This window comes from Erpetoichthys calabaricus, chromosome 12, assembly GCF_900747795.2.
Source record: "Erpetoichthys calabaricus chromosome 12, fErpCal1.3, whole genome shotgun sequence".
In the NCBI taxonomy this organism is placed as follows: Eukaryota; Metazoa; Chordata; class Cladistia; order Polypteriformes; family Polypteridae; genus Erpetoichthys; species Erpetoichthys calabaricus.
In genome coordinates, this window is record NC_041405.2 from 100,903,506 (window position 1) to 100,930,765 (window position 27,260).

General features: G+C 38.2%; 1 protein-coding gene across 1 annotated transcript in view; it reads left to right on the forward strand.

The window, feature by feature from the left end:
• Window positions 1–26,979, forward strand: part of tnmd (tenomodulin) — a 417,047-nt gene extending 390,068 nt beyond the window's left edge. Inside the window, exon 7 of the mRNA XM_051934485.1 lies at window positions 25,763–26,979. Within this exon, the coding sequence (XP_051790445.1) occupies window positions 25,763–25,972 (210 nt within the window). The 3' untranslated portion in view covers window positions 25,973–26,979. The remainder of the gene's footprint in view (window positions 1–25,762) is intronic.
• The last annotated feature ends 281 nt before the right edge of the window (window positions 26,980–27,260 follow it).

Genomic DNA, 27,260 nt, shown 5'->3' on the forward strand with positions numbered 1-27,260 from the left:
CATTCCAGGAGGATTAACAAAAGAACTCCAACCGCTGGACATCGGTGTAAACAGGGCGTTCAAAGTGAAGATGCGAGCGTCATGGGAGCGATGGATGAGAGACGGCGAACACACCTTTACTAAGACTGGAAGGCAGCGCCGGGTGAGTTACGCCACCATATGTGAATGGATTGTGGATGCCTGGGCTAAGGTGTCTGCTTCGACTGTTGTCCGAGCTTACGCGAAAGCTGGAATCATTGCTGAACAGCCACCCGGCAACGAGACTGATTCCGACAATGACGAGAGGGAACCCGGCATGTTTGATGGCGAACTTGCCCATCTGTTCAATTCAGATACAGAAGGTGAGGACTTCGATGGATTTGTGACAACAAACTGATCAAAAAACAATGTGAGTGTATTTTTAAATACGTAGTAGAATAAGGTTTAACTAAACTCATTGTTTTGCTTCTGTTACCTTGTTTTTGCATGCGCCGAATAATACGGTGCGCCTTATGTATGGCTTAAGTACAGAAATAAGCCCCGCAATTGAGAGTGCGCCTTTCAATCCAGTGCGCCTTATGGTGCGCAAAATACTGTACTTGAATATTCAGTGGGTAGGATGTTGATGTGTTTTATCAAATACCAAATGCTGATCATCAGAGGCGGCCTTAGGGGTGTGTGGGGCCTTAGGGCTGACCAACCCCACGCGATGCCGGTTACGTCAAACGCTGTTACTGGTATGTGTGGGCTGTTTAAACTTGCACACAAATTTAATGAAAATAATGTTAACATACACCGGATTTTCTCATTACAGTATTCAGCTACATTTTTGAAAGATAACACGCGGACTTTATCAAAATATAACTGGAGAATATAATTTGACAAATTTGCTCGAACGGAACACGTGGACCTCAAAAGTGGGGTCCCCTTAGGCACGGGGCCTGGGGTGGTTGCCCCACTTGCCACCCCCAAACACCGCTCTTGCTGATCATGCAAAGAGGAACTCTGCAGATGGACGTCTGGCCATTGCATACAGTAAGAGATCAGAGAGAGGCAGTTTGTCTCAGAGAGGCATTTATTCAACTACCCGCCATTCACACCAAAGCTCTTTTTCAAATCCAAAACACTTCATGGCAAACAAGCACACTCTGCTATAAAATATAGATATTACAAACATAACACTGGTTCCTCAGTAAGATTACTCTAGAGTTTTTTCTTTAGTGCTACCAGTGAACTCTTAAGATTGGGTAATATTTTTTGTCAGCCAGTGCTTACTTGTGTAAACTGCAGTGTACAGATGTCACAGATGGGCCACAGCTCTCACAGATGTAAGGAGCACATTGAAATGTCATATCATTGCTCAGGCTCCACCAGTCCCACAAATTTTGTCCATTCTATCTTATTTTACATAATAAACGCTTTCAAAACTCTACAAATTTCTGTGGTATTGAATATGTGGGTAGAGGCTCACAGAAAACACTTCTCTGCTATTTTCATATTTAACATATGCATGGAGATTGGAAAGGTTTGCTATATTAATAGAATCACCCAAATTTCAACTCTTTCACACTCTTAGTAACAGCTGCTGAATTATGTTATGTGCCATTTCATTAATTCTTTGTCAAAAAATGTCTGATAATGGTACACGATTTAACTGCCTGCAGACCTATTCTTTCAAGCAGGTAAAATCAAATTCTCCCCAACTGTATATGAGATTTTCCAACCTTTGCTATAATATGTGCTACATGGTAGAATGCTTCAATGCCTTCATATGTATGCTTCCTGCTCAGATTGATAAAAAGTATTTTTTCTTGCTCTGGCATTTTTAAAGCTTGTTTTAATTAAATAGGTTTGGGCATTTACTCAGCAAACTTTGTTTCTAAGTGTTGACATACTTTTTGGACTTTAAGGCTTCATTTGATGGAACTTCAGAACACACATTACATGGAGGCAGTGGCTCATTCTGACAAGTAAAGCCCTGAGCCAGATACTCATTGCTGCATTTTCTCTTTTTGGGTTTGGGTTTTGAGTTATCAGTATTAGACAATGAAGCAACTTATGTGCTTGAAGATGGACCTGCTTCTGTGTCTTTTCTTGCAAGAGAACCAGAGCTAGGGCCGTGCAGTGTAATTTGGCAGGTATACTACTGTACATCACATGCATGGCGCTAATAGGTCAAAAAATGACCATAGCATACAGTATAGAATATTTTTTATAATGTTGGGTTTGTTACTTTTGTCATTTTTATTACTAATATTTTAACAAGCCTTTTACGGTTGCAACAGTCAGTTCATGGCCCCCATACAACATGCCACGGCATACAGGTTGAAAAACCACTGCCCTAAGAAATCTACCTTTCTCCTCCTCTTCCTCCTCCCTGTAGGTTGTCTAGTCTTTGGTGAGTATCAGTACCACTAATGTGTCATTAATGAAATCAATGCTATGCTTGGTTAGTACATAATTCTCAAGGGACAATGGTGATTAGAATTAGGGGGCTTGGTGTGAGCTTGTTAAGCCATTTTATGCCTGGTGGCCTGCAGTGTACAAGTCAACAAGACTTGGGTTAAATGCCACCCTGGGCAATTGAAACTAAGACCTCTGAGGTGTGTGTAGTTAAAAGTCAAACTGAAAACTATAAACAGTATTCTAATAATGCCATTTTAAAAGGTGTGTAAATGATGTACCCTGAGGATCTGTTTGCAAATCAGGGAAGGTGATTAAAATTTAATGTGACTGGTACACTGGACTTAGGATGTGACTAACAACTTGTTGCAAATCATAAGGAAAGGGTGAGAGCAACATAGTAGTAAATGTGTTTAGACAAACTAGTAAATATGATTAGTAATAAAATCACACATAAAAATTGCAATTTGTATCTACTGCGGTGGGTTGGCACCCTGCCCAGGATTGTTTCCTGCCTTGTGCCCTGTGTTGGCTGGGATTGGCTCCAGCAGACCCCCGTGACCCTGTGTTCGGATTCAGCGGGTTGGAAAATGGATGGATGGATGGATTTGTATCTAATTGACTGGGACAAATAGTGCATAGGCTAGGAAGACCAGCAATGAAAGGGTATGACTTGTTCAGATTACCAATTAAAATGCTGATTAATACTTCCTTTCACACGTCCTTTCCCTACCAGTACTACCAGCCTTCTAGGACTCCTTCACCCAATTCCCCTACAGACAGTAGACTTGGTTAGTCCTGGAAGGAGCAGTCATTTTCAGTATTTTGCTTTACAATATATCCCCACACTCTAACTTTGAAGAAGGCTCTGGAAAGTTCAGAGGAGACTCCTCCTCTATGCCCTGGGGATCCACTGACACATTCCATCCCTCCATCCAGATCTTTCTTTAGAGGGATGGATAACAGTTGGACTGCAACGTGCCACTTCGGAGATCATCTGCTGTTACCAACCTCTATAGAGGAGCAAAACATATAACACTTTCAAGGGGCTCCAATAGCTCTAGCAAAAAAAAAAAATGACCACCCCATTTAAAATATGATTTCTTTTAGTAATTAATTATAAATGCTTTACAGTTTAAACACTGGCATTTTTTGGGAAATATTGCCAAGGATGCAGTGACCTTCCTATTATGAGCAACCAATGATACATAGACCTACAAACATGATGGGAGACATGCTGAATTCATTCAACCTATTTCTTTATCTATAAAGCCTTAATGTGGCATAGGGGAGGGCAGTTGCCTCTTAGCAGCTGTTTGAGCACCCATGCACCACAGATCCTTCCTACAGACTGAGGCATCTTGCAGCAGTACCACCACATTGAAGTGTTATATGTATGTATTTTGTCATCCATCTTTCTGGTCAGCATATGACCTGAAAAAAAACAAAACAAAAAGCTTTACTATACATGTTCTTTACTTGAGAAGAAGGCTTTGATGAACATCCCTGAAGTTGGGGCTTCAAGTTTTGTATGCATCAGTCCATGGATCTAAGTCCAATTAGCATAAATAACGACACTTTCAAAATGATAAATAAGATAATAAGAAAGACAGAAGAAAAGAAACACACCAGATTGACAACTGTCACAGTCATAAAAAGGAACTGGAGAAGTATGTGGACCACCTGGAAAGGAGATAGACACCATTGGCTTCAAAGTCAATACTCGGTAACCTCTGATTCCATGCCAAGCAGGAGATCAGCTAGTTGACTCTCCAGCAGGACTTGTTACAGTTACAGTAATCCCTTGCTATATCGCGCTTCGACTTTCGCAGCTACACTCTATCGCGGATTTTATATGTAAGCATATTTAAATATATATCGCGGATTTTTCGCTGGTTTGTGGGTTTCAGTGGACAATGGGTCTTTTAATTTCTGGTACATGCTTCCTCAGTTGGTTTGCTCAGTAGATTTCATACAAGGGACGCTATTGGCAGATGGCTGAGAAGCTACCCAATCAGAGCACGTATTACGTATTAAATTAAACTCCTTAAATATATTGTAAGCACGGGGGCTGTTCGCACCCCTAGAGGATACGGACACTCGCCTAAAAAATGCTGAAAGACTACCTTCACATTGCTCCCTTCCTTGCAGCTGCTTTGTCAAGCGACATGCTTCCCGCACGGTGCTTCGCATACTTAAAAGCTCGAACAGCACCTATCAGTTTTTGATTGTTTACTTTTCTCTCTCTCTGTCTTTCTGACATTGACGCGCACTCCTTTGAAGAGGAAGATATGTTTGCATTCTTTTAATTGTGAGACTGAACTGTCATCTCTGTCTTGTCATGGAACACGTTTAAACTTTTGAAAAAGAGACAAATGTTTGTTTGCAGTGTTTGAATAAAGTTCCTGTCTCTCTACAACCTCCTGTGTTTCTTTGCAAATCTGTGACCCATGCATGACAATATAAAAATAACCATATAAACATATGGTTTCTACTTCGTGGATTTTCACCTTTCGCGGGGGGTTCTGGAACGCAACCCCCGCGATCGAGGAGGGATCACTGTATATTTTTATGCTGCAGTTCTGAATGTTAAAACATTTTATACCTAAAGTCTTTTTAAGGTCAATGACTATCTACTGTAAATCTTTTCTATGACCCTGTAAAACAAAACTGTTAGGACAATTGTGTGAATTTCTGGAGGGTCTTATTAATATGCACTGTATATATGATGACTTGCGCTGTTGTATTGGTTTTGTGTTGTGATTGTGTTGTGTTAAAAGTACGTACTGTGATCATCGTTGTTTTTTTTTATGAATTATACGCTATATTCTCCAATGTTTCCATTGAATTCAAGTTGAATCATTGCTTTTTCCTGTTCAAAGTATTTAACTCTCTAAAGAGTGGACATACAATGGGGTTCTTTGTGGGGTGATATCAGCCTGTTCCATAACCGAACAGCCTTACCTATTAAGAAGGTGAAAGGTCGCATCCACCCAGATTTTGTCGTTGAGGCTTGCTTTGTTACAACGTTAATAGGAGGAAAACCTCCCTGTGTAATACAAACTTTCCCCTTTGATTTCTAATCCCACTTGTTATTCTGCTCACCCTGTGAGGATACCTCTTGCCATAATGTTTGCAGGTGGTCTATGTCACCATGCATCAGCCAAAGGCCAAAGTAGGTAAAGGTTACTTCTAATATGAATAACAAAAGAAAAATATGAGAAAGGTGTCTCCTTTGGTGTACAATATACTTCAGAATAATTACTTTTGTGTGTAATATATAGTTGTCATAATATTTCTTTAGACTGGTGAGGTCTAGCAGTTTATTAAGTGTAGAGCTGAAGACAAATGCCAAAAGACCAATGTAAAAAATGCAAAAGTCTGACATTAATGTAATTTCATGTAACTACACAAAACAAACTATTGAAATGAAGTAATGAATAAAAAAAAATCTTCCTTCATTATTACACATTCATCCATTATAAAATCAGGTTAATCCAGTTTAGGGTTAAAAGAATCAGAGCCTACATGGACAGTGGTGGATGTGTTGCAGATGTCAGTCCACCACAAAGCACAAATACACAACTGCACTCACTCAAACAGAACAAACTTTGGGACAGCCAGTAACTCCTTATTTGGGAACTGGATTAAAATAATGATCAAAAAAATGTCAGAGACAATACCAATGAAGTGCAGATCTCACAGAGCTTGACATTTTTTCAGCAGAGTAATGGTTCTGGTTGCAGAGTTTAGCCTACCTGATTTGATGATCCATAAAGTAAATAATTCAATAAGGAGTTATCTACTGGGAAGGGCACCCAATTCCCAGCCATGACACCTACAATGTGGAAGGATAGGGGGGCAATTTGCACACTGTTTTGTCTCCCCCAGGGTGCTAGATGGCAGCCCCCCTGGGTTGTGGCATTGCCACAGATTCTCACAGGGCATCATGGGACTTGGAGTTTGTCGGCTCATCTTGTTTGGTTTCCCTGGGTGCTGCCAGGGGGGTACTGCAGGGACTGGGGAGCCCTACTTCGTGGAAGTACTCCAGGGCCACGCCTTGGGAACACCAGAGGTTTTTCCATGAATAAATAATAAATGAGTTCCTGCCATAGCTCAGGGAGCCAGAGTCAGTTGGAAGGAGACAAAGCTTTCTGGAGGAGTGGAGGAGGCAGTGACAGACAGAAGAAGACAGAGTGTTTTATTGTTACTTTGTGCTGTGTTGTATGGTGGTTGCAGTGTGGGAAACACTTACAGAGAAGAATGTCCCACAATAAAAACTCTTTGTGCTTTACACTTGTATCCATGCCTTCCTGTAGTCGGGTGTTTGGGGAACTGGGGCACACCCTGGTGGCCACACTACTAAAGTCATGTGATTTTCTAACCTGCTTAATCCAGACCAGGGTCACAACCTAACCCACCTACCATTGGGTGCAAGGCAACAACAAACTCTAGACAGGGCGCCAGTCCATTACTAGGTTGAACACACACATGCACACTCACAGCCCAAGCGCACAATGATTTGAAGGCCAATTTGGCTTTGCCAATTCACCTGATCTACTTGTCTTTGGACAGTGGGAGGAAATCCAAGTATTCAGAGGAAACCCATATAGACAGGTGGAGAACAAGTAAACTTCATGCAGGGAGGACCAGGATGTGAATCTGGGCAGCAGCGCTACCATTGAGCCTCCATGTCACCCATCTACTAAAGTGGGAGATGATTATTTTAATCTAAGACTGATAATATGAACTCATCATGTAAACAAAAACAAAACTAACCTGCAAGAAAGAGCATTCCAAAAAAGTATTTAAATTATTTTGAGAAAAACACATGTAATAAATCTAGGATGCCAGTAAAAGCATAAAGACATTTAGACCACTCTTCCTGTACTGTATGTAACACTCTGAGTATTTAACCTTTTAAAACAAGCAATTTTTACAAGAAGGCATAATATGGTAAAGGTTGAGTAAACTGCAGATAAGGGTGCAAGATGCAATGACTTTATTTTTGAGTTCTCAGCCAAGCCAAAGCTCATAAGATGTGCCAACACAGAAAAGCTTCCAGTGAGCAATGATCTGCCAGGCGAGCAGGTTGCCTGCTCTATTTATAGGGTCTTTAGCATAGAGACATGACACATATGAAATGGGGAAGCAGCTAGTCCAGAAGTCTGTTCACACAGACACCATTATATATTCCTTCAGGGGGCCAACCCTGGACTCCATATTTGCAGGAGTGACATCATGACTTGACTGCCTAAAGCATTGGGGTTATAAAATTTTATGTAAAGTGACATATCTCTGGTTTTCCATCCATCCATCCATTATCCAACCTGCTATATCCTAATTACAGGGTCACGGGGGTCTGCTGGCGCCAATCCCAGCCAACACAAGGTGCAAGGCAGGAAACAAACTCCGGGCAGGGCGCCAGCCCACAGCACTCTCTGGTTTTCTTACTCTTCAAAGTGTAGCACATATTTTTCTACTGACACAGTTCCTTCCTGAATAATATGATAACTTTTGGTTACCTTGCAAACAACTGTAATTTTAAACTTATTCATTCTTCTGTCCATTTTGCAAATTGTTTATCCATACCGCAGTAGCAGTGTCAGGATCTTACCTTGAATGGGCATGCCAATCCATTCCGGGCAGCACACAGTCTTAATCATACACAAGGGCACACGTCACAGTTATTTGTGAGATATTAATGTGGTGGACACTCTTTCTGCTTTGATATTGTTACTCATTTGCTGCAGATCTCGTATTTCTGAAGGAAGCTATCTCATTTATTTTTTTGTAACACACAGATTTCCATAAGTTGTAGAGATAACACAGAAACTAAGAACACTACAGTGGTAAAACGTCAACAATAAAAGAGGCAATACCTCCCCACTGGGAGAATTTCATTTCTCCTAGTCTGCATGGCAGTGATAAAATGTCAGCAAATTTGTATTTATGCAATGTTGTGTGTGTAACTGCAAATGAAAATAAATTACAGCTTTATTGTTTTAATGGCTTATGTCTGAATTTATACTTTACCTGCACAGGATCTGACTTGAGTCTTTAGGGAAAGCTGTGTACGTCCAGCTCCTAATGAATTAGATTTCTGCCTTAATGTATTCTTATTTTTACTTAGCTATGGTAAGAGAAATACTTGGTTTTTTGGTACAAAAAAATGGAAAGTACATTTTTATCATTGTTTTGTTAGATGCAAAAGACCTTTCTACTACTGAACTGAGCCTTTCTTTATACATAGAGATAGCAGGGGTCCCATTTTCCTTTTTTGTGTAGGGCCACTCAATACTAAGCCAGCATCATGAAGCTCAGGGTGGATATTTCTGGTTGATATAAGACATAATTGTTGTTGCTGAGTTCAGAAAAATTAATACTTTGTTATAAATCAAAGTACTGAATGAGTGGTGCATGGGTAACTAATGTGCAAAAAACGAATTGTTTATTTTGAACAGATTGATTGTCATTAATGTGGTGTTTTTCCTTCCTGATAAATATAAAGGTCACACAGTGGTTGTCCTGCTGATAATTGAACAGAAACTTTGTTGATACACAGGAATTCTAAGATCTTGTTGGTGTGTTCCTAAGAATTAGAATTTTATGAATGCTCAAATTATTGCACCTTGACATACATTGATATCCACTTATATATCATTAATCCTGAAAAAAATGTCATACTGGGGCAATAGCTCCCCAGTTACTTTATGGGAATTTTCCTAGGCACCGCAGTACACATTTCTAATTGTTATTCCGATTTTGCAAAGCTAAGCTCTTTAATTATATTGTGGTTTCATACCAATCACCACCTACAGCATATCCTATGTGCTGTTGTGATTGGATTCTTGAACTGTATTTAGATATTGTTTTTATCCTAATAGAAAATAAGTATATATAAAATAACACTGAGGATTTGATAAATGTAATTTGAAATCTTGGTTGTTTAATTATGCTGAAAAATATGTAAGTAGCATTTTATGGTATTAGTGGTCAGCTGGTAAAATCATAAAAAAAATGAATGGAATGATATTCTAGTGTTGGAGAAAATTAAACATCATATGTGGTAAACAAAAAATATTCTATAACTAAAAATATCAAAAAGAGGTACTAAATAGACACTATAAGTGGAACCCGCAATGGTTCACTTTAGCCAATCAGTTATTTGCAGCCAAAATAGGCGCCTGATTAATTTGCCATATTAACTGAAAAATTGGCAAAAAAATGGTAAAGATGCTCAAACAAAAATATATAAGTAATAATTGAAATCTAACCTCAAAATATTAGATCCTTTTTGAAAAAATTTCCACTTTAATTATACACCAGCGCATGCATATTGAACATGACTATCATGACCAACAACAACCTTTAATTGAAGTCATCTTAAACAGGTAAGAAAAGTGACGGAAACCTTTTGTTAAATTACTTTGGGGTGTATTATTGACATTGATACACTAAAAGTTGAAACATATTACGAAAGTTCACTGAGCTACACTAATCTTTAAGTACAATTATAAAGTTAGATCAAAACCAAAATCTGAATGTTACAGCACTTTGATCAAGCGCAAGTCTCCCACAATGTCTTCCCTTTATTTTCGCAATATTTGGACACTACTAAAAAAGGTACAGCCATCTTATATAATACTGTCTCCATGATGTCTCTGTCACAATGGCATATGCGTAATGTGACTAGCAGTCGTGGGGCATTTTAGAGAAAAAATGCACAAAATTGTGGTGTTGATGAAAACCACACATTCAAAATGGCAATGCCCATAAAAAAATAATATTAAAATACAATGCTATGGTAAAATTATAAACAAACTTTAAAATAAAAATAAAAACTATTTACTAGTTCTTGAAAACTATGCAACAATGATTTGAATGCATTAATCATTCAAATCATTTCATGGCAGCTTGGATAAAATGAAAATAAGAAAGGCGGCAGAAACAGAAAGCAAATAAAATTAAACTCATTTTCGCTGGCTGTGGAACCACATATTTGGAAGACTTTCTGGACTTTCAAGCCAGCAATGAAGGAAAACCCAACATATGTTCAGTAACAAAATCCAAATGGCAAGTCAGCATAGGTTTCTGACTATATTCCTAAAATAAAAACATCAATCCAGTCATTATTAATCTGTGATAGTTTGAGTGTATATTGGCAGAATTGCAAGATAGAAATCTGTCCATCAAAGACACAGGAGCTTAGGAAAACATATGAGAGAAACAGGGCATTCATATACTAGTCGTATAACACTTCTGAAGTAATATTGAGGGCTGCTGCACTTTCAGTCAGACAAGTAGGTTGTTTATATGTTAAAACTTCTTTATTAAGGAATATTTTATGACACTTCTGCAACATGTACCCAAAACCAGCTTCCATTTTAGCTTCTATGCCGTTCCCAAAGAATGGCATGTACATACTACAAGAAGAAAGGGAGAACAGGATCAGATTCATATTCTCCCCTTCCCCACTGCCTTACTAACCTTCACATTATTCGAAAGTAACAGTTTTTATCCACTATACTTGCATTCATCATACATTTAAATGTGTTTGCCGCTCTAAGAAAGTTTAATGAGGTCACGCCCTCAACCGGAAGTGGTTGCCTGTTCACGACAGACTTTTTTTCCACCATATTAGTTTAATCTACAGCATTTTTGTTTGTTTATTGTTTCAGTTGTTTTTTTACGGTAATTAAATATAAAATACTGGAATTCAACAGTCTCATATCGCAAGTCATCTGACCGTGACTCCTGCAGTCGGCTTTCTGTTAGCTAAACCCTGCGAATTAGCGCATCCCCAGAGGTCCCTGACACCCCTCTTTTACAGCATCATTTCCTCTTGATCTACAGATGCTTAAACTGTCAAACATTCCTTATACAACATAACACTAGACAACAATTCTTCTTCAAAACTTTTACTTCCTGAAAAATTTTGGTGATTATCATAGACAGTTTCAAAATGAACACAAATATAATTAAAAATTGCTTGTGTCACACGGGTATTTGAATAGGGTGTTTAATCACTTAATGATGCTGGCACATTGCATTAGTTCAATTGAGCTCAATGTATTGCTGCTGATTTTCATTTGTTCTCAGCATCTAATCCAGAATGATGGATTCCATCTGCCTTCATATCTCTTTTCATCATTGCAATATCCTGGTCAAATGTCGCTGACTGCACCAAGTTTAGCAGTGAAGAAGTCCAAACACAGAAGCAGAAAATTACTGTTTAGCAATGTGTTGCACCTAATGGTTTTGTATGACCGAAGAATGTTGTCAACCAGAGGTTTGGTGCTCTGTAGTTACCAGGAAAATTCTCACCAGCACCCTTGAATGCTTTCCATGTGATTTCCTCCTGTCACAGGAGCAGATTTTTAGTTTCCTTGTCATTGATGACATGTCAGATTTCTGGACCATTTCTTAATCTTAGTATAAGTTAATCGTGGAAACATCCTAAATATCGAAATCCTTCAGCTTCCTTGTTCAGGATTTTTAGTGATCATCAGGCCAAAATCCATAAGATACACCTAAAAGTGTTTAGAAAGCAAAATCATTTTCCAGTGTAATCTGTTGTCCTTTAAATATATACAACTTAACTGACTAAATAATGTTTGTTTTGTTTTTCTTCTAAATGAAATTGAGCAACAACTGCCTCGGGTTTTGTTGTTTTTAAAAATCATCTTATCCGAGTTAAATCTTCAATCAATTGGCACCACATTTCTGTGGTTAAAATTCAGATTACTGAATACACTTTTATGCGAGCTTGTTTTGTTTCCCTAGCATGTTTAAGCTTCTGCTATGAGCAAATATTCCTTAAAACTGATATTTTGTCAGAAAAATGTTGTCTTCTGTTCCTGAAAATCATCACAGATATTGCAGAAGGTTAATTTCTCTATATGCACCTACCCTGTATATAAATAAATTTCTTGCCCCATGTGTACTAACAGTGTCACTCCCTCAAAGCAGCTGCCTCTTTCACTTTGTACCATTCTTCTACACTGTAATCTTTATTCCCTGTTACCTAACTTGTTGTTTGTATTAATGGAAGAGGAAAAACTTTTTTTCATTGAGATCACAAGAAAGGTCACAAGAATGAAGAGTGGAAACAAAATGAAGAAATGATTGTAACCAGGAAGATAGAGATTTAAAGAGCAAGTTTAGGATCAGAAATCAAAGTCATAATCAAAGAGTGTAGTGAAAGTGACAAAAACCAATGAGGATCCAGAAACGGGGGCCAAATCAAAAGATATAAATTGTAATTAGGCAACAGAAAGTAATTTGTAACAGATTCACTAAAAACATATGTTTTTAAAAAAAATTTTTGGGTAGGATATTTCTTTAATGTATCAAAGCTCATTCCAGTGCCTCATTTGTTTATTTAGGTTGCATTTCCACAAGAAAACAAAGGCTGTCCCACCAACAATAGGTGAATGAGTCCACCATAGGGAATGAGGAGACATAAGGAGTGATAGGTAAAGCAACTGTACCCATTGACTCAAACATGTAATGGATCTTCATATTAAACAAATTAAATTAAAATATGGCTGGCAACATTAAAACATTGTGGTGCATCTTTGAATGTGAAGGCAATCTTTTAAATCAGAAGGAAATAATGGATTGAATAATGTGGCTGGATCATTCACTATTCATTTGTCCATAGCAGTTTTCATTTCTAACATTATGTAAAAACAGCCTAATTTCCCAACACTCATACGCATTGATGCTTTCACTCATAGTGTAAATTAGATGCAATCATTAAATGTGTTGAGTCATTTCAATGTCATCTAAACAATTATTACAAACCCAGAAAAGGTTCCAGCTCGTATGTATACAAGACGACCTTAATATACACAAAACTCTCTGATGAGAGTCAGAAAAAAATAAAGAATACTTTCAGCATTTGGCATGATATGAACCAAGTGGCAGGAGATCAATAAATTTACAGTTTTGCAACAGCCCAGATCTTGATCTCAGAGCACTGTCAGTAATTTTAATCACAAAAGCCACCATTAACACTTCAGACAAATAAGGTATAAAAAGCTATTATTTTCTGCATTCCTGGAAAAATGGTGCCTGGAATTTTGATTGCAAGTACACTGATAATCATGACAACTTGCCATTCAATAGCTGAATACAAATTGCCTGCTCAAAATTAGCTTATTGGATTGATTGTGCAGGTCATATAAATGCACTTACTTTCAATGTCTATGGCCAAAGGCAGGGAGGCAGTGTTATGGAAAGATGATTGAAAATATATTTTGTGAAAATAAGTACTGGTCAAATGTTAGTCATGCACAGTCACACAAGTCTAAACTATCAGATGGAGTTTTATTGCTTTATTACTACCTGTTTAGCACTCTTCAGTGTGGCTCATAGGCAAATCACAGCAGTTTCTTCCTAAAGCCTGTGCTATGGCAAACTATCCCTGTTATCTTTGGGTTCATGGTATGCAGAGGGCTTATGTCCAAACTGGCCTTGATCGGATCAGATCAGATCAGATCAGATCAGACCAGACCAGACCAGACCAGACCAGACCAGACCAGACCAGACCAGACCAGACCAGATTAGATTAGATTAGATTAGATTAGATTAGATTAGATAAGATAAGATAGATCAAAAGCGCTGGAATAATATGCAAACCACAAGCAAAGTGTGTTCTAAATTCAAACATGCCAGTAGATAAAAATTATTATCAATTATTATTAACCCATCCATCCATTTTCAGACCAAGGATGTTAGCTTACATAATAACCATGTGTCTAGTTCATGTCAAAAAAGGTTATCATTAATATTTAAAAGTCACTCTGAGAGTGCTGTGCAATTTTGGTCTCGTTACTACATAAAGACTACTATTGCTGTGAAGTTTGATACAGAATCCAAAAAACGTGGACAACAAACTGTACACCTCCATCTTAATTAGTGCACCAACACTGGCATGACGTCATGACTAAGCAACAGGAATAACAACCAAGAAAAGGCATGGCTGTGACCATAAAAACCATTAACAAAATGGAGAACAGCATATCAAAGTAGAAACAAAATAGAGCTGTGATATAATAATTAAAACAAATGAAATTAATACTAAGAGAAATAATAAACATTCATGACTGTGATATGACTGAGATGTTCAAAATTATAAAGGGAATCATTACTTTAAAATGAGTTTTTCAACTAAGAAACATAAGGGCACAAATGGATGCAGGCTAAGTATAAATTTTGCATAAAGGTTACACAATTTTGTTTTTGCAGAATGAATAATAGGCATGTGCAATAGGTAGTGATGAGTGAAATTATCAGTGCAAAATTGAATTTCAGGCAAAACATGGTGTATTGCTATGCAACAAAATTCACAAAAGAAATGGTGTTTGGCTTCCAGAAAAAATCATGCCATTGACATAAAAAGAAAGGCATTTACAGTAGTTCCTGTCTAGAAGCATTTATATGCATTAATTCTGCATTTGTCAGCCTGTCATTTAGTATTTAAATAAACATCTGTACTAAAAAAAATCGCCAGTTTCATTTTATATCATGTGTAGACATTTGAATTGACAAGTGAATTTCCCCTTGGGATTAATAAAAAATCTATCTATCTATCTATCTAGACATTTTTTTTGAGCCACCTGATGTGTTCTGGTGGCACGATCCCCACTTTGTGCATGCTGACGACAGTCTTGGCAATCGCAATCCTAAAGATGCATCAGAGACAGAAAAGAAACTCAAAGTTCCTAGTGATGGTCAATTTACAAATATTTTTTTACATGATTGTTTTCAATGAGTCATACAAATTGATTCACAAGCACAAACAAATCGATTCAGCGGATTGATGTAGATCATGTGTGATGGCGTCAGCATGTTCTGTTTCACAGGTAGTTGTTTAAAGCACATGAGCAGGGTACTGCCTATCTGATTCATGATTCTCGTTCACTTTACTTATGATTATTTTAACTAGAACTTTGTCACTGATGATTCTCTTCTTCATTATATAAGTATGTTACATTAACAACACATTTGTATTAGAATGTCTTAATTGATTGCTTTGTACAATTTGTTAGTGGCATTATTTTAAACAGAATATATACTTAGAGTATTAAACCTATTTGTGTATGTCTCTTTGTACAGTTAACAAATTAGTTACAAAATTTGACCTTATAAAAATATTTTTCTAATTTCTAACAATTATTTGCTTTCAACATTAATGCACACCTTTTGAGCCCATACCTTACTGCCACCATCCCCAGATCCTACTGATGAATCAGACAAACGAAATAAATCAACGGACCCATTCACATAACGGGGTAGCATGAAAGAAGTGAATCAGTAAAGTGCATTGAAATGCCCATCATTATAAACTCCATAGTACTTGTAGTGTGCAGATCCTCAACCACTTATGCAGGAATCAAGGAACAAGAAAGAGAATTTGCAAAGTAACTGCAGGCTTCCCATATAGCGAATAATGTGCACGGTAGTGTGTTTTGGTGTGTCTTCATTTGGAAAATTTGCAGAGTGTCATAGTTTCAAAAAGATTCCTGCGCTTCCCTGCAATGTCATCAATAAAAGAATTTATCTGACAGGTGTGATACAGATTATATACATTATGTAGCTGTTGAAAAGAACACAGGTAAAAACAGAGGTCTGAACGAGACTTTAGGGAACAATATTCTGTTTTTTACCCCAAGAACACCTTTGAATCCCATCAAAAATTTTAATAAGTTTTGTGTTTCACAATTGCAAAATGTACTGTGAAATTAATTTTAGTATCAGTTTTGTGAAACTTTCTACAACTCGAAACTTTTCCGTTTCATTCATCACTAGTAACAATTTACATGTAATAGTGTTTCTGGACTCAGCGAAATTGAGGGAGTAGGTGCTGATGCTGTGTTGGACTAATATGCTGAGTGTTAGTCAAATCTTTTCTTAAATTTCTACTTTAAGTTAAGACAAATCTTATTTTATTTATAACAAGCCTTTTGGTGTTTCACTCTCAAATTCTTTTCCATTGGTTTTGTTTGATAAGATTTTATTTTAATACTTCGTAGCATGATGGTCAAGTGTTTAGTGCTGCTGTGCCATTGCTCCTTTTATTTTTATTCGTTCACATGTGTTTTTCCTGGATATTTTGTTTTTCTTTTTCTCACCTTTCACAGAAATGCCTGACAGGTTAGCTGCTCTTTATAAATGAGTTTGCTGTGATTAGGTGAGTGAAAGGCTAGGAAAGGCTTCAGGGGTTTCCTTTTTTAAAACATTGTGTGGATTCAAGTGTAAAAATATGCATACACCAAAAAAACACATCTGATTTTAAAAACCTGTACACAATTTACCCTTTATAAATCACAATCATCTTATAAATGTGTGTATGTGACTGCCCTTAAAGCCCCACCCATTTGCCACCCTGAAATAACCATATATGGGACTATGCTAATCAGTCTCATACATATGCAGTCACGATGCGGCAGACCTTTATTGGCTGGTAGTGCAGCCTCTCACCTGACACATCTAGACATTGCCAGCTGCATTTGAGGAGTCCTATGGTGCACTTCACAACTGAATAGGTAAGAGCATGCATAGCATTATAGCACCTGTCCTCTGTGCTCTGTGGTTGGGGAAGCCAACGTCTGAGGGGGTAGCCATTGTCATTTGGGACTTGTAATGACACGATTGCTGTTACAATGAATGATATAATCAATATGAAAAACTGATGGTTCATCCAGTAACCATACCTACAAGCCAGCAATCACATACAGTACCATCAGTAAGTCATCAGCCACTGCTACTTCACCACAAAATACATGAATCATGGGTTTCCCCAGACCACCAAGCCACGACGATTGTCAGTCTCATCTTGGCATCAACAGGTGACTTGTGTCAAATGAAATATGACTGTTTATGGTTAACAAAAGCAGCATAATTCTTGCCAGGTGTCCTTTTTGCAATATGAGTGCAGTAAATTTCTCTGATTACATTAGTAAAATTGAAAAATGTTGTAAATTGCCTTTTCATGTTGGCCTGTAGACCCACATGATACAAAAACTGAATACTGTACCTCATTATTTGGCTTCCAGCATGCAGGAATGAAAAAGCTGAAGCTTAATCTAAATATTCCTGACCTGTTGCTCAGAACGCCAACCATTGTTAGCACCCGGATATGAACTAATACAGTCCAATTTCAGGCCGTCTATCTTTCTAATCCTGGTCCCACTTCAGAACATAGTTCTAAGAGAGTGGCTTTTAGGAGCCTAAATTGGCTCATAGGCTTGTCATCATCAAAGGCAAAAAAAAAATCCTACCAGTGTTTAAAAACTCATTTCTTTTACAGTATATGTGACCATTTGCATTGTCTACAAGTAGTGTCAGCTGTGTTAAACCTTTAGGCTATGAATAGGCTGTAGAGGATAAGATCTATAGCTTTCTGTATGCAGGGAGTGAATCACTTAACTGCAGTGTCACACATGCACGTTGGAGGGTCACCTTCTGGAGGTAAGCAATACCACTTCAGAACACTAGGGGACACAATCACTGACTCTTTTGTCTCTTTTTGCACCCACAGCTCTGAGAAGATGACCACTGAGGGCAACTGACTTTGCCCCTTTATGGTCCATGAGCTATAAAATCAGGGTGCACCCACACGGAAGCGCTTCATTTGAGAGATGAGCCATCTGCCCGATGGAGCTCTGACCCTGAAGTCTGCTTTCTCTCTAGAGCTTTCTAACTGCAGTCAATGGCTAAGCATAGCTTTTTGTTCCTTATTCCTCCATCGTGTGTCTGTTATTTTTATTTTACTTATTATTTCAGCTGAACGAGGTAACCTGGCTGGCACCCCAGCATTTCATTTGGACACTATTAACAACAAATGATGGCATTTGTTTCTAATTCTGGGAAGTGACAAGAGATAGCTGATACAAATTGTGGAAAAACCCAAGGAAGTTTGTGCGTAAATGCAAGAACTCATACAGCATTTGCCATTTTCAAAGGCAACAAAAATAGAGTCTGTTTAATTAAGTTTAATGTTTGTCACGTCAAAGCACATTTTAGTAACGGCCTGGTGATATGAATTATTATACTGTACATGTGAGTCATCATTGAGCTGGTTTGGCTGCATTTCCCTACTTTATTAAAGGTATAATCACATCCCAGTTTCTCCAAAATGTTGCATAGAGATGGGTATGGGGTGCTATAAATATACTGAAGTTCTTGCATCACCTTTTGCATACATACATTTCAGGCCTCTTTTTTTCCGTAGGCAAGTTTTATAAATCTGACCCCAGGTCTTTATGACCCTGAAAGAGAAAAGACGTGACAAAAAAAATAAATTCTGGAAGTAGATTTATAACAGCAATGCTCATGTTGCTTAATGGATGTGTCTTTGAAAGTGCAAGTGGCTAAAAAATTCAGCATGTACCTCATAAGTACTGTTGCTGTATTCCAGTCCCCCGATGAATTTCTATTTTTCTAATTGTCCTCATTTTTAGCACCTTAATTATTTCTTTAGGATTTTATTTATTTTGTGTTTACATTGTTAATGGCAACAAAGGAGCATGCACTTGAATAGGAACATACACACACTAACATACACACACATTCACATACAGTGTAGTATAAATGAAGCAGCAAATGGTGACCTGTTGTGCTGCTGCTCTGACATATTGTAAAAAAAACAGACAGGCTCCTTTGGTTAAGCTGACTTGCTCTGCTGCGTTGGCCATACCTCGAGAGGCCGCAAATTGCCCAGGGAACAGGCATGCAGAAAACAACATCCATCTCTGTTCACTGCCCACTACTGATACTCCTGGGGTTTATGAACATCTGTATCAACAACAGACTGTGACATCCATTGCTGTTCACCTAACGTCTCTAAAAAATAACCAAGAAGAGCCCAACAGGCCCCCGGTGTGCTACACTGCACAGCACACATCTTGTTTTTGAACTTGTGCATTACAATGAGTTACCGAAATAGCACTGGAGTGTCTTTGTAAAATGGTTGCCCGTTCATACATTCAAGCAGAGATGATAAAAACTGACAGCAGCTGTCTTTAAGCTGACCTGATGCAACAAGTGCCTGCTATATGAAGCAAGTTAGAGTGAGAAGTGTAAGGATTTCACGTTAATTGCAGCAAATGTTATTTCAGTGACAAAAATAAGAGTTGGAAAAATAATACCTTCTGAAAAAGCTGTTTTGAAACTGCTCTGTGATATCATTATAAACAACTGTACTTACCACAAAATGTATACTGCAATACCTCTAATCTAAGAGATTCAGACATCTCAGACAGAAAGGCAGAAAGAAGAGAAAATGTAGAAAGTAAGTCTTGTAAGTAAGAGAAGGAAGCAGCAGGGCAAGGTGCTATTTTACCGAACCTCACTAGCTGCGAATCATTTCAAAGCATACTGCCTGCAGAAAAATCTGCCATAGCAGTGGGTTTCTTTTTGGCTGCTTGCCACCTGCATAAATAATATATTCATGCAGCAGTAGAGGAAAAAGTGCATAGTAATCCTTTGCAATGAGCTTTGTGTGGCAGTGAAATCCATCCATTTTTTATTTATACTGATCAGAGTCAATGGGAGCCCAGCGCCAGTCTGGAGCGTAGTGTGCATGAAGCTGGAGCTTCTAAATTATCCATGCCAGAAGAGAGCTATAGCCAACCATTAAGGCATTATGGTGTCAGTTAATATGACCATTTATTTATTATTATATAAGACAGATCATGGAGACATTGGGAGAACATGAAAGTGTGTACATCATCCACAAATAAGACCTTAGACTGCTTGCAGATCAATAAGACTTAAATGTTTCTATAGTGAATACACTGGTCACATGGGTGTATATGCCCATGATATTTCAGCACTATGTGGTCATTTCTACAGGAGTGTATTGTTACAGCAAGTGCTCAGTTAGGTCTACTTTATAGCCAAATGTGTTAACCCTAAGACACATCCTTCCATTATTGGACCTGCTTAATCCAGGCCAGGGCCGCTGGGGCTAGAATCTGTTTTGGCAGCTTTGGGGATGGAAGGAAACCTTGCTGCATGGAACGCTAGTTCATCATTGGTTGCGTTTACACACACACACCCACCCACACTGACTCATTTGGAGGAAATTTAGAATAACCAATTAATTTAATATGAACATCTTTAATATTAAAGAAGAATCCAGAATACCAGGAGAAAACAATGATGACAGGAGCAGAACATATAAACTCCACAAAGGGAATGACTCTGTTAGAAATCAGACTTGGGTCCCAACAACCCTGCAGCAACAGCAGTGTGTCTCCTGACATTGTACTAACCATCCATCTATTTTCAAACTGCAATAAAAACAGTAATAAAAGGTATGGTCAGTGGATTGACACCATCAAGATTGACACAGGAATGAATATAAAAGTTCTAAAAGAAGCTAGTCTTCCAAAGTCAGAAATGATATTGCAAGAATAGTCAAACTTTCTAAGCCCCTTAATTCATATCATGGTCAGAGCTGCTCCTAGTAGAACTGGGCAGGACCACTACGGTATAGAAGCTGACAGCCCAAATGAGTTTTGCAGTGTGTCAGTGGTCAATGCCCATTATGCTTACCCATCACTAATGCATTCACTTGACCCCCTAGTAGTTTGTAACTGAGATGATCACAGCAGCAAGTGAGAGCACCAACCAGGTTTAATTATCCAAAGTGTAATGTTTATGTTTATTAAATCAAAATTCAAACCATAAAGTGCAGTGCAGATAATAATAACTAAAGTCAATAAATCATACAATAAAAAATCAGTGCTCAATATGGAGATTAAAAATGGACAATACTTTAAAATGAAACAGTCCAAGGCATCAGGTTAGGTTCAGGCTTCAGCAAGTCTGACACAAGCCTTTACCTCTCCATCTCCCCAGCTCACCCAAGTGGGACTTTCAGGCTGGCAGTGACGTCAACAGCTGCTGTCACCTTCTCACGACTTCCGTCACGCCTACCCTTATTGACATCAGTTGAGCCAGCCCTTACACTCTGCCTGTGTTTCCTGGATCCATGGGGGGGTCAGTGCAAGTCCCCCACTCCTATACAACTGTTCAGCAGGGACACCCCCCAGAGCACTCCCTTGCAGGGCCCGGCCACTCTACTGCCTCCTCTCCACCACATTTACTCGCTCCTCCAATACTGAATTGTTGTTTCTTCTGGTACTGTCCTCCTGTTCTCCTCGGACTCATTTTTTAAATGTTGGCAGACGCAAGTGCTTAATTAAGCACTCCGGAGTGCTATGAGGAAACTGGCCGAAACCATGCACGTCTGCATGTGGTTTTCTAAAAATCCGAGCCACCACCGACTTCTCATAATGACACAGTGTTACTGATTAGGCTAAGAAATACAAACAGTGGAGGACTAGAACCTGATCAGTTAAGTCTCAGTTCTTCTTCCTGCATACTGGTAGAAGTTCCAGGATATGGAAAAGCCATACTTTCACTCTGTTTATTGTTGTCACAAGGTGACTGTAACAAAAATGATGTGGGATGATTTTTGAAGGCATGAATGTTGTTGCTAGTCAGGTATACAATTTCATTTTTAGTAGAATAATGCAACAGTGTGCTGGGATTATTACAGAGGCATTACAAATCTGTAGCTAAATATCTGTGAGAAGAGTTGGAAAGAGGTATTCAAAAAATTAATCTACCACCATCTGTCCATGCTGAGATCCCATCACAGAGCCCACTCATGGAGACACCTACACCCATTCATACAGGGCCAATTTACAGTTTCTAGTCAACCTCAACCACATGCCTTTGGGGTTGAAGCAAAGCCAGGAAAAAATCAGTGCAGACAAAATTTAAAGGAATAGGATTTATTGTCATCCCAAAAATGATAGTACAGTAGGTGTACAGCAGAGTAGAGTAGAGTGCATAGTGAAAATGGCTGACTTTAAAAGCATCACTCACAAGTAATAGGTCTAATTCAGGGGGCGATTTTGACAGCTTGTGTCAAGAAGGATGTATACGAATTACACTGCAGCTGAAGGAATAGTGAATGTGCTCTAAGGTTAACTGGTAATGCTATGGCTTTAAAGGCTTGGTATTGTGCATCTTATTCCTCATTGCCACAGAGCACATGCTTTTGTTAAATAGCTGTAATTGACTTACAGATGAACTAAAAATATATTGGTGGACTTCCCTTCATTATCTGAAAATCTTATTGTGAGATTCTGTCACCAGTGCTGCTTCCAGCTGTTAAAGGAAGTTTTCAGATGGAAGATTATGGAAGCAATTGTTCAGTTTGGTTTAGAAGAATTTGGTCTTCCAATGCACCAAACACACTAGAAATGCTGAAAGTTGGGTTGTGACTTTATAAACTTTTCAATACCATTGATCAATCTTTTACCCTTGCATTCTTAATATACAGTATGCCTTCCAACAAGTATTTTAATTATAAGTATACCTATATTATATTAATAATAATAATAATAATAATAATTCATTACATTTATATAGCGCTTTTCTCAGTACTTAATAGTAGTGTGACTGCTGTCTCTACACTTTAGAAAAACATGTAATTTTTTGCAGAAAAAGCATATTGCTGAATGGTCTCCTACTGTACCTGTATAAAATCCATTAATAGAATATATATTCTGAATTACTGCTAACCACGTTGGAAATGCAGTAGGTGTTTCACTAGGGTAGGTCATAGCAGAGGCTGGTTTTGGGACTGCCTTTAGTCGTGTTTCTTTTTTCATGTTACAATGTGTGGTATTTGTGCTGTATTAGGTGTAATTGTAAGCAAAGGACAGCAGAAGTATTCTCCTTCACTCCTGTTACATATCCTCTGGAGTAACTTGGCTTCCTACAGTCGGTTTGTTACTGCTTCCCTTGGATACATTTTGCATGTTTACATCTCATATTTATTTATTTGTTTTTTTTAATTTAATATAGATGCACAGTAATTTTATTTACTGCTTTGTTTTTCCATTTCCTTACATTTACATTTACAATGCTTTTATCCAAAGCGACTTACAAAAGAGGTGAACATACTCAAGTAACATCAGTCTAGGCACAGTTTAAGGAGAAATGTAACAGGAGAAGGTTAGAAAATTGATTTGCATAAGTGGAAAGATCAAAACAATTTAGAAGCTAGTTACAATTCCTACATTTACAAAACCTAACAGCTAGCACTTAGAAATTCACCAGACAAGAGTGTCTTCAAAGCTTCTTGAACATTGAGGGACTCACAGTTTTGAATGGAGGTAAGCATCTCTTCCCACCAGACAGGAGCTACACATGATAAGAGTCTGGACTGGGAGTTTGCATTGTTAGGTAATTTGTGTGTGCGCTGTGTCACTGTAACATTTTTTTGTATTCCCTCTGCATATTGTTGGGTGGAGTGGTGGCTCTGAGGCTAGGGATTGCACATGCAATCAGAAGGTTGCTGGTTCAAATCCTGTAAATGCCAAAAGTGACTGCTTCATTGAGCCCTTGAGCAAGGCCCTTGACCTGCAATTGCTCCGTCCTGGGTATGACGTTAATCTCCATCCAGCCCTGCATGTAGGCCCTCAAACCTGCAGGGAAAAACCTGGGGGTTGGTGGCAGAATTGGCACTCCATCCACCATAAACAAATTCACACTGGTTCCATTCCATCTGAACTAGTGTGGTGCTGAGGTGTCACCCATTGCATGGCTGCACTCAGGTCCTAATCTGGGATCCTGAGTTGCTTTGTCATGTGGTGGGTGCAGCAATGCGCTGTATCAGTGTGTGCTCCTAACCTCTCTCTCTCTGCATATTCAATGTTTCTGCCCCAGTGGCATTAGCAACAAGCATATTTCATTGCACTCTAAAGCAATAGTGACAACAAATTAAACCAACCATATTGCATCATGCCGTAGATAAATTGCACTCTCATGATCCACACTTCACATTCTTTTTAATTTACTCATACAGTATAGTACACACTAGTTAGTGTGGAATTATACAGGGTAAAATAAGATGCTAAACATCTGGGATAGCCTTCACCTAAAAATAAATGTCTGCAATATACATCCCCTTCTCGTGCCAGTCATGTGCTACTGAAACTTTTTAGGATACCATGAAGTCAACATTTTCATACTGGCACTGGAACTAAGCAACATCTCTCTAGCAGATTCAACCATACTTGCTTACATAGAGGTGTCCTGAATATTTTGTTCTCTGGACGTAATTATGGATATGACCATTTCTTTGGTTAATCTTATGTGTTTATTAATCACCGTACCACCTCTAGACTTTGAGGCCACACTGTTTTTGCTTTACTGTCCTGGAGGTTTCAAAAGTGCATTATTCTAAACTTCCATCAAAGTAACGTGAGCTCTTACAGACATTAATATTAGGTATCTAGTTAGTTTAGCAAGTAATGAGGCAAATATTTCTAGATTTTTATAAATGAATGCCATGGTATGCAATGATTTCAGAAACTGACCTCTCTATTAATATCCTATACAAGTAGTGGACTTCAGTTATTCATTATTTGTGTGCTTCATCAGCCTATACTCAACGTGATGCAATAGCTATAGCTACAGATCATCCTCGTATACATATTTATAGAAAAAAATATCCTTAATTTATCAAAGACTGGCTCTAATAACCGATGCCATGAGGTTTCAGCCTTGCTAAGTCCTATGTTTAAGAAGAGTCCTAAATTACTTACATTTTGAGGAAGATATTTATTTTCTGTCAGGTAATGTTGAATTTAAAATGATTCCCAATTCTTTTATCGCAGGATTCAGAGTAACATTAGATGGTATTAAACCATCTAGCAACACATCGATGGTATTCCCTATACTTCATTGCTAGCAAGCCGACTCATTTTGAGAAACATAATGTACCCTCCACACCTCCATGGGAAAGTGACATGTTACATTATCATACATTATATTTTCTTTGCATGGAACAGTGCATAGTTTATTCAGAATATGTAAAGAATTTACCAATGTTATCCCATAAATGTACTTTTCTGTTTGATATCTGGAGTTTTAATTACTATGAGGTTCTATGATGTAATGGACTTTTTGATATTAAATGGCTCTCTGTACTGCTGGGTAAGAATGGGGTTTCTGTGGTGATTGTGATTAATGTATCTTAACTGTTTGATTGATCTTTTATAATAAAATAAAAAAGTAAAAAAGTAGTATTCAACTTATAGAACTAATCATATTTGCACTCTATTATTGTGTTGATTAGCTTTAATGGTTCAGCGATCAATGATCAATAAATTTCAGTATGTGTTCAAAATCGAAAACATCTAAAAATACGCAAGTAAGTAGCCACCTTCTATTGTGAAAATGTTTAACTGGAGTCCGTGGTAAAATCCTGTTAACAAACGGACTTTTCTTATATAAATGCAGGTAATCCTAATGCCTGTTTTATTTTTCTTGCCTCTAACAGAGAGAGAATGGTGTCGAACTGGACCACAGGCTGGATGAAAGAGGGATCTGCTGCCAGTACTGCCGACAGGGGGTGCGCTTCTGCCAGCGATACTTCGAGCCCCTCAGAGGCTACATGCCTTATCCGTACTACTACCAGGGGGGCAGAGTCATCTGCAGGATTATTATGCCATGCAATTGGTGGATAGCCCGTATGCTGGGAAGGGTCTGAGTGGCAGCCATTGCTTGATCTCTGCCTTTTATTGTACTGTAGCTTTAAGAATGAAGAGAGCCTGTGCTATTGCTCCAGAGCACACCAAGGCTGCCGTCTTTTCAGTAATTCCTCAGCGTGTTCTTAATTTTTAGCTCCTGCTTTTTAATGAGTATTTTAATTTCCCTTCCTTTCTGTGTTTTTCAAGGCATTTTAATGCAATGTATGTCAGTTTCGCCTGAATGTCACAGAATGGTAAAAAAACGTTTCTGCCAGTTTCTGTGGGTTTATTTACATATGTTTTTCTTTGCTTCAGGCTCAACTAAGTTTTAATTTGGGGAACCAGTAAATCTGTGATAGGCGTTTTTTTCTTTCTTTCTTTTTTTTTATTCAGATGAATGATAAAATTCTGTCAGCAAATCCACTTTAGTGGTTAGATATGCAACAGAAGCCTACTGGGAAACATCTGCTACATTTCCTCAGTTTCAGTTAACATTGTCAGTACAATAGTCAAGCACTTCACACCATTACACAGAGTATAAAGCACATCCAACAAAACGCCTCACTGCAAAGCCATTACAACCAAAGAAAAGCTAACAATGGAGTAAGTGTTCACAGCAGTGGCAAGCAGTGGCCTTGCAGTTTTACAGAAAGATGAGAAAGCACAACAGAGGTTAGATAAATGTGTATGTAAATTCATAATATCAACAGGAGCTGGCACCCTGTCCAGACCTGCTTCATGTCTTACGCCAAGGGGCTGGGGTAGTCTTTGGCCCCCCTCTGTCCTGAGATGGCTCACTAATGGAGGAATGAATATCAGTTAGATAACTCTTTAGAGTCCAAGGCACATTTTGTGTGTCACCTACGATTAAATTTGCTTTATTCATTCTATCATGTAGAGGTGACGCAGCCGCTCTCCACACAGATCCAGCATCAAATTCTGTGCTGTTGTCTGCTTGGAGTTTGCTTTGCATTCTCTTTCCACCTCTGTGTGAGATTGCAATTGTGTACTCCGTTTTTTTATCACATCATCCCCAATTCTTATATTGTAGAATTCAGAGTAACATTAGATGGTATTAGACCATCTAGCAACACATTCATGGTATCCACTATACTTCATTGTTAGCACGCTGACTCATTTTGTTTTGAGAATCATAAAGCACCTTCCACAACTCCGTGGGGAAGTGACATGTTACATATATTATCATACATCATATCTTCTTTGCATGGAACAGTGTATAGTTTATTTAGAATATGTAAAGAATTTACTAATGTTATTCCATAACTGTACTTTTCTGTTTGATATCAG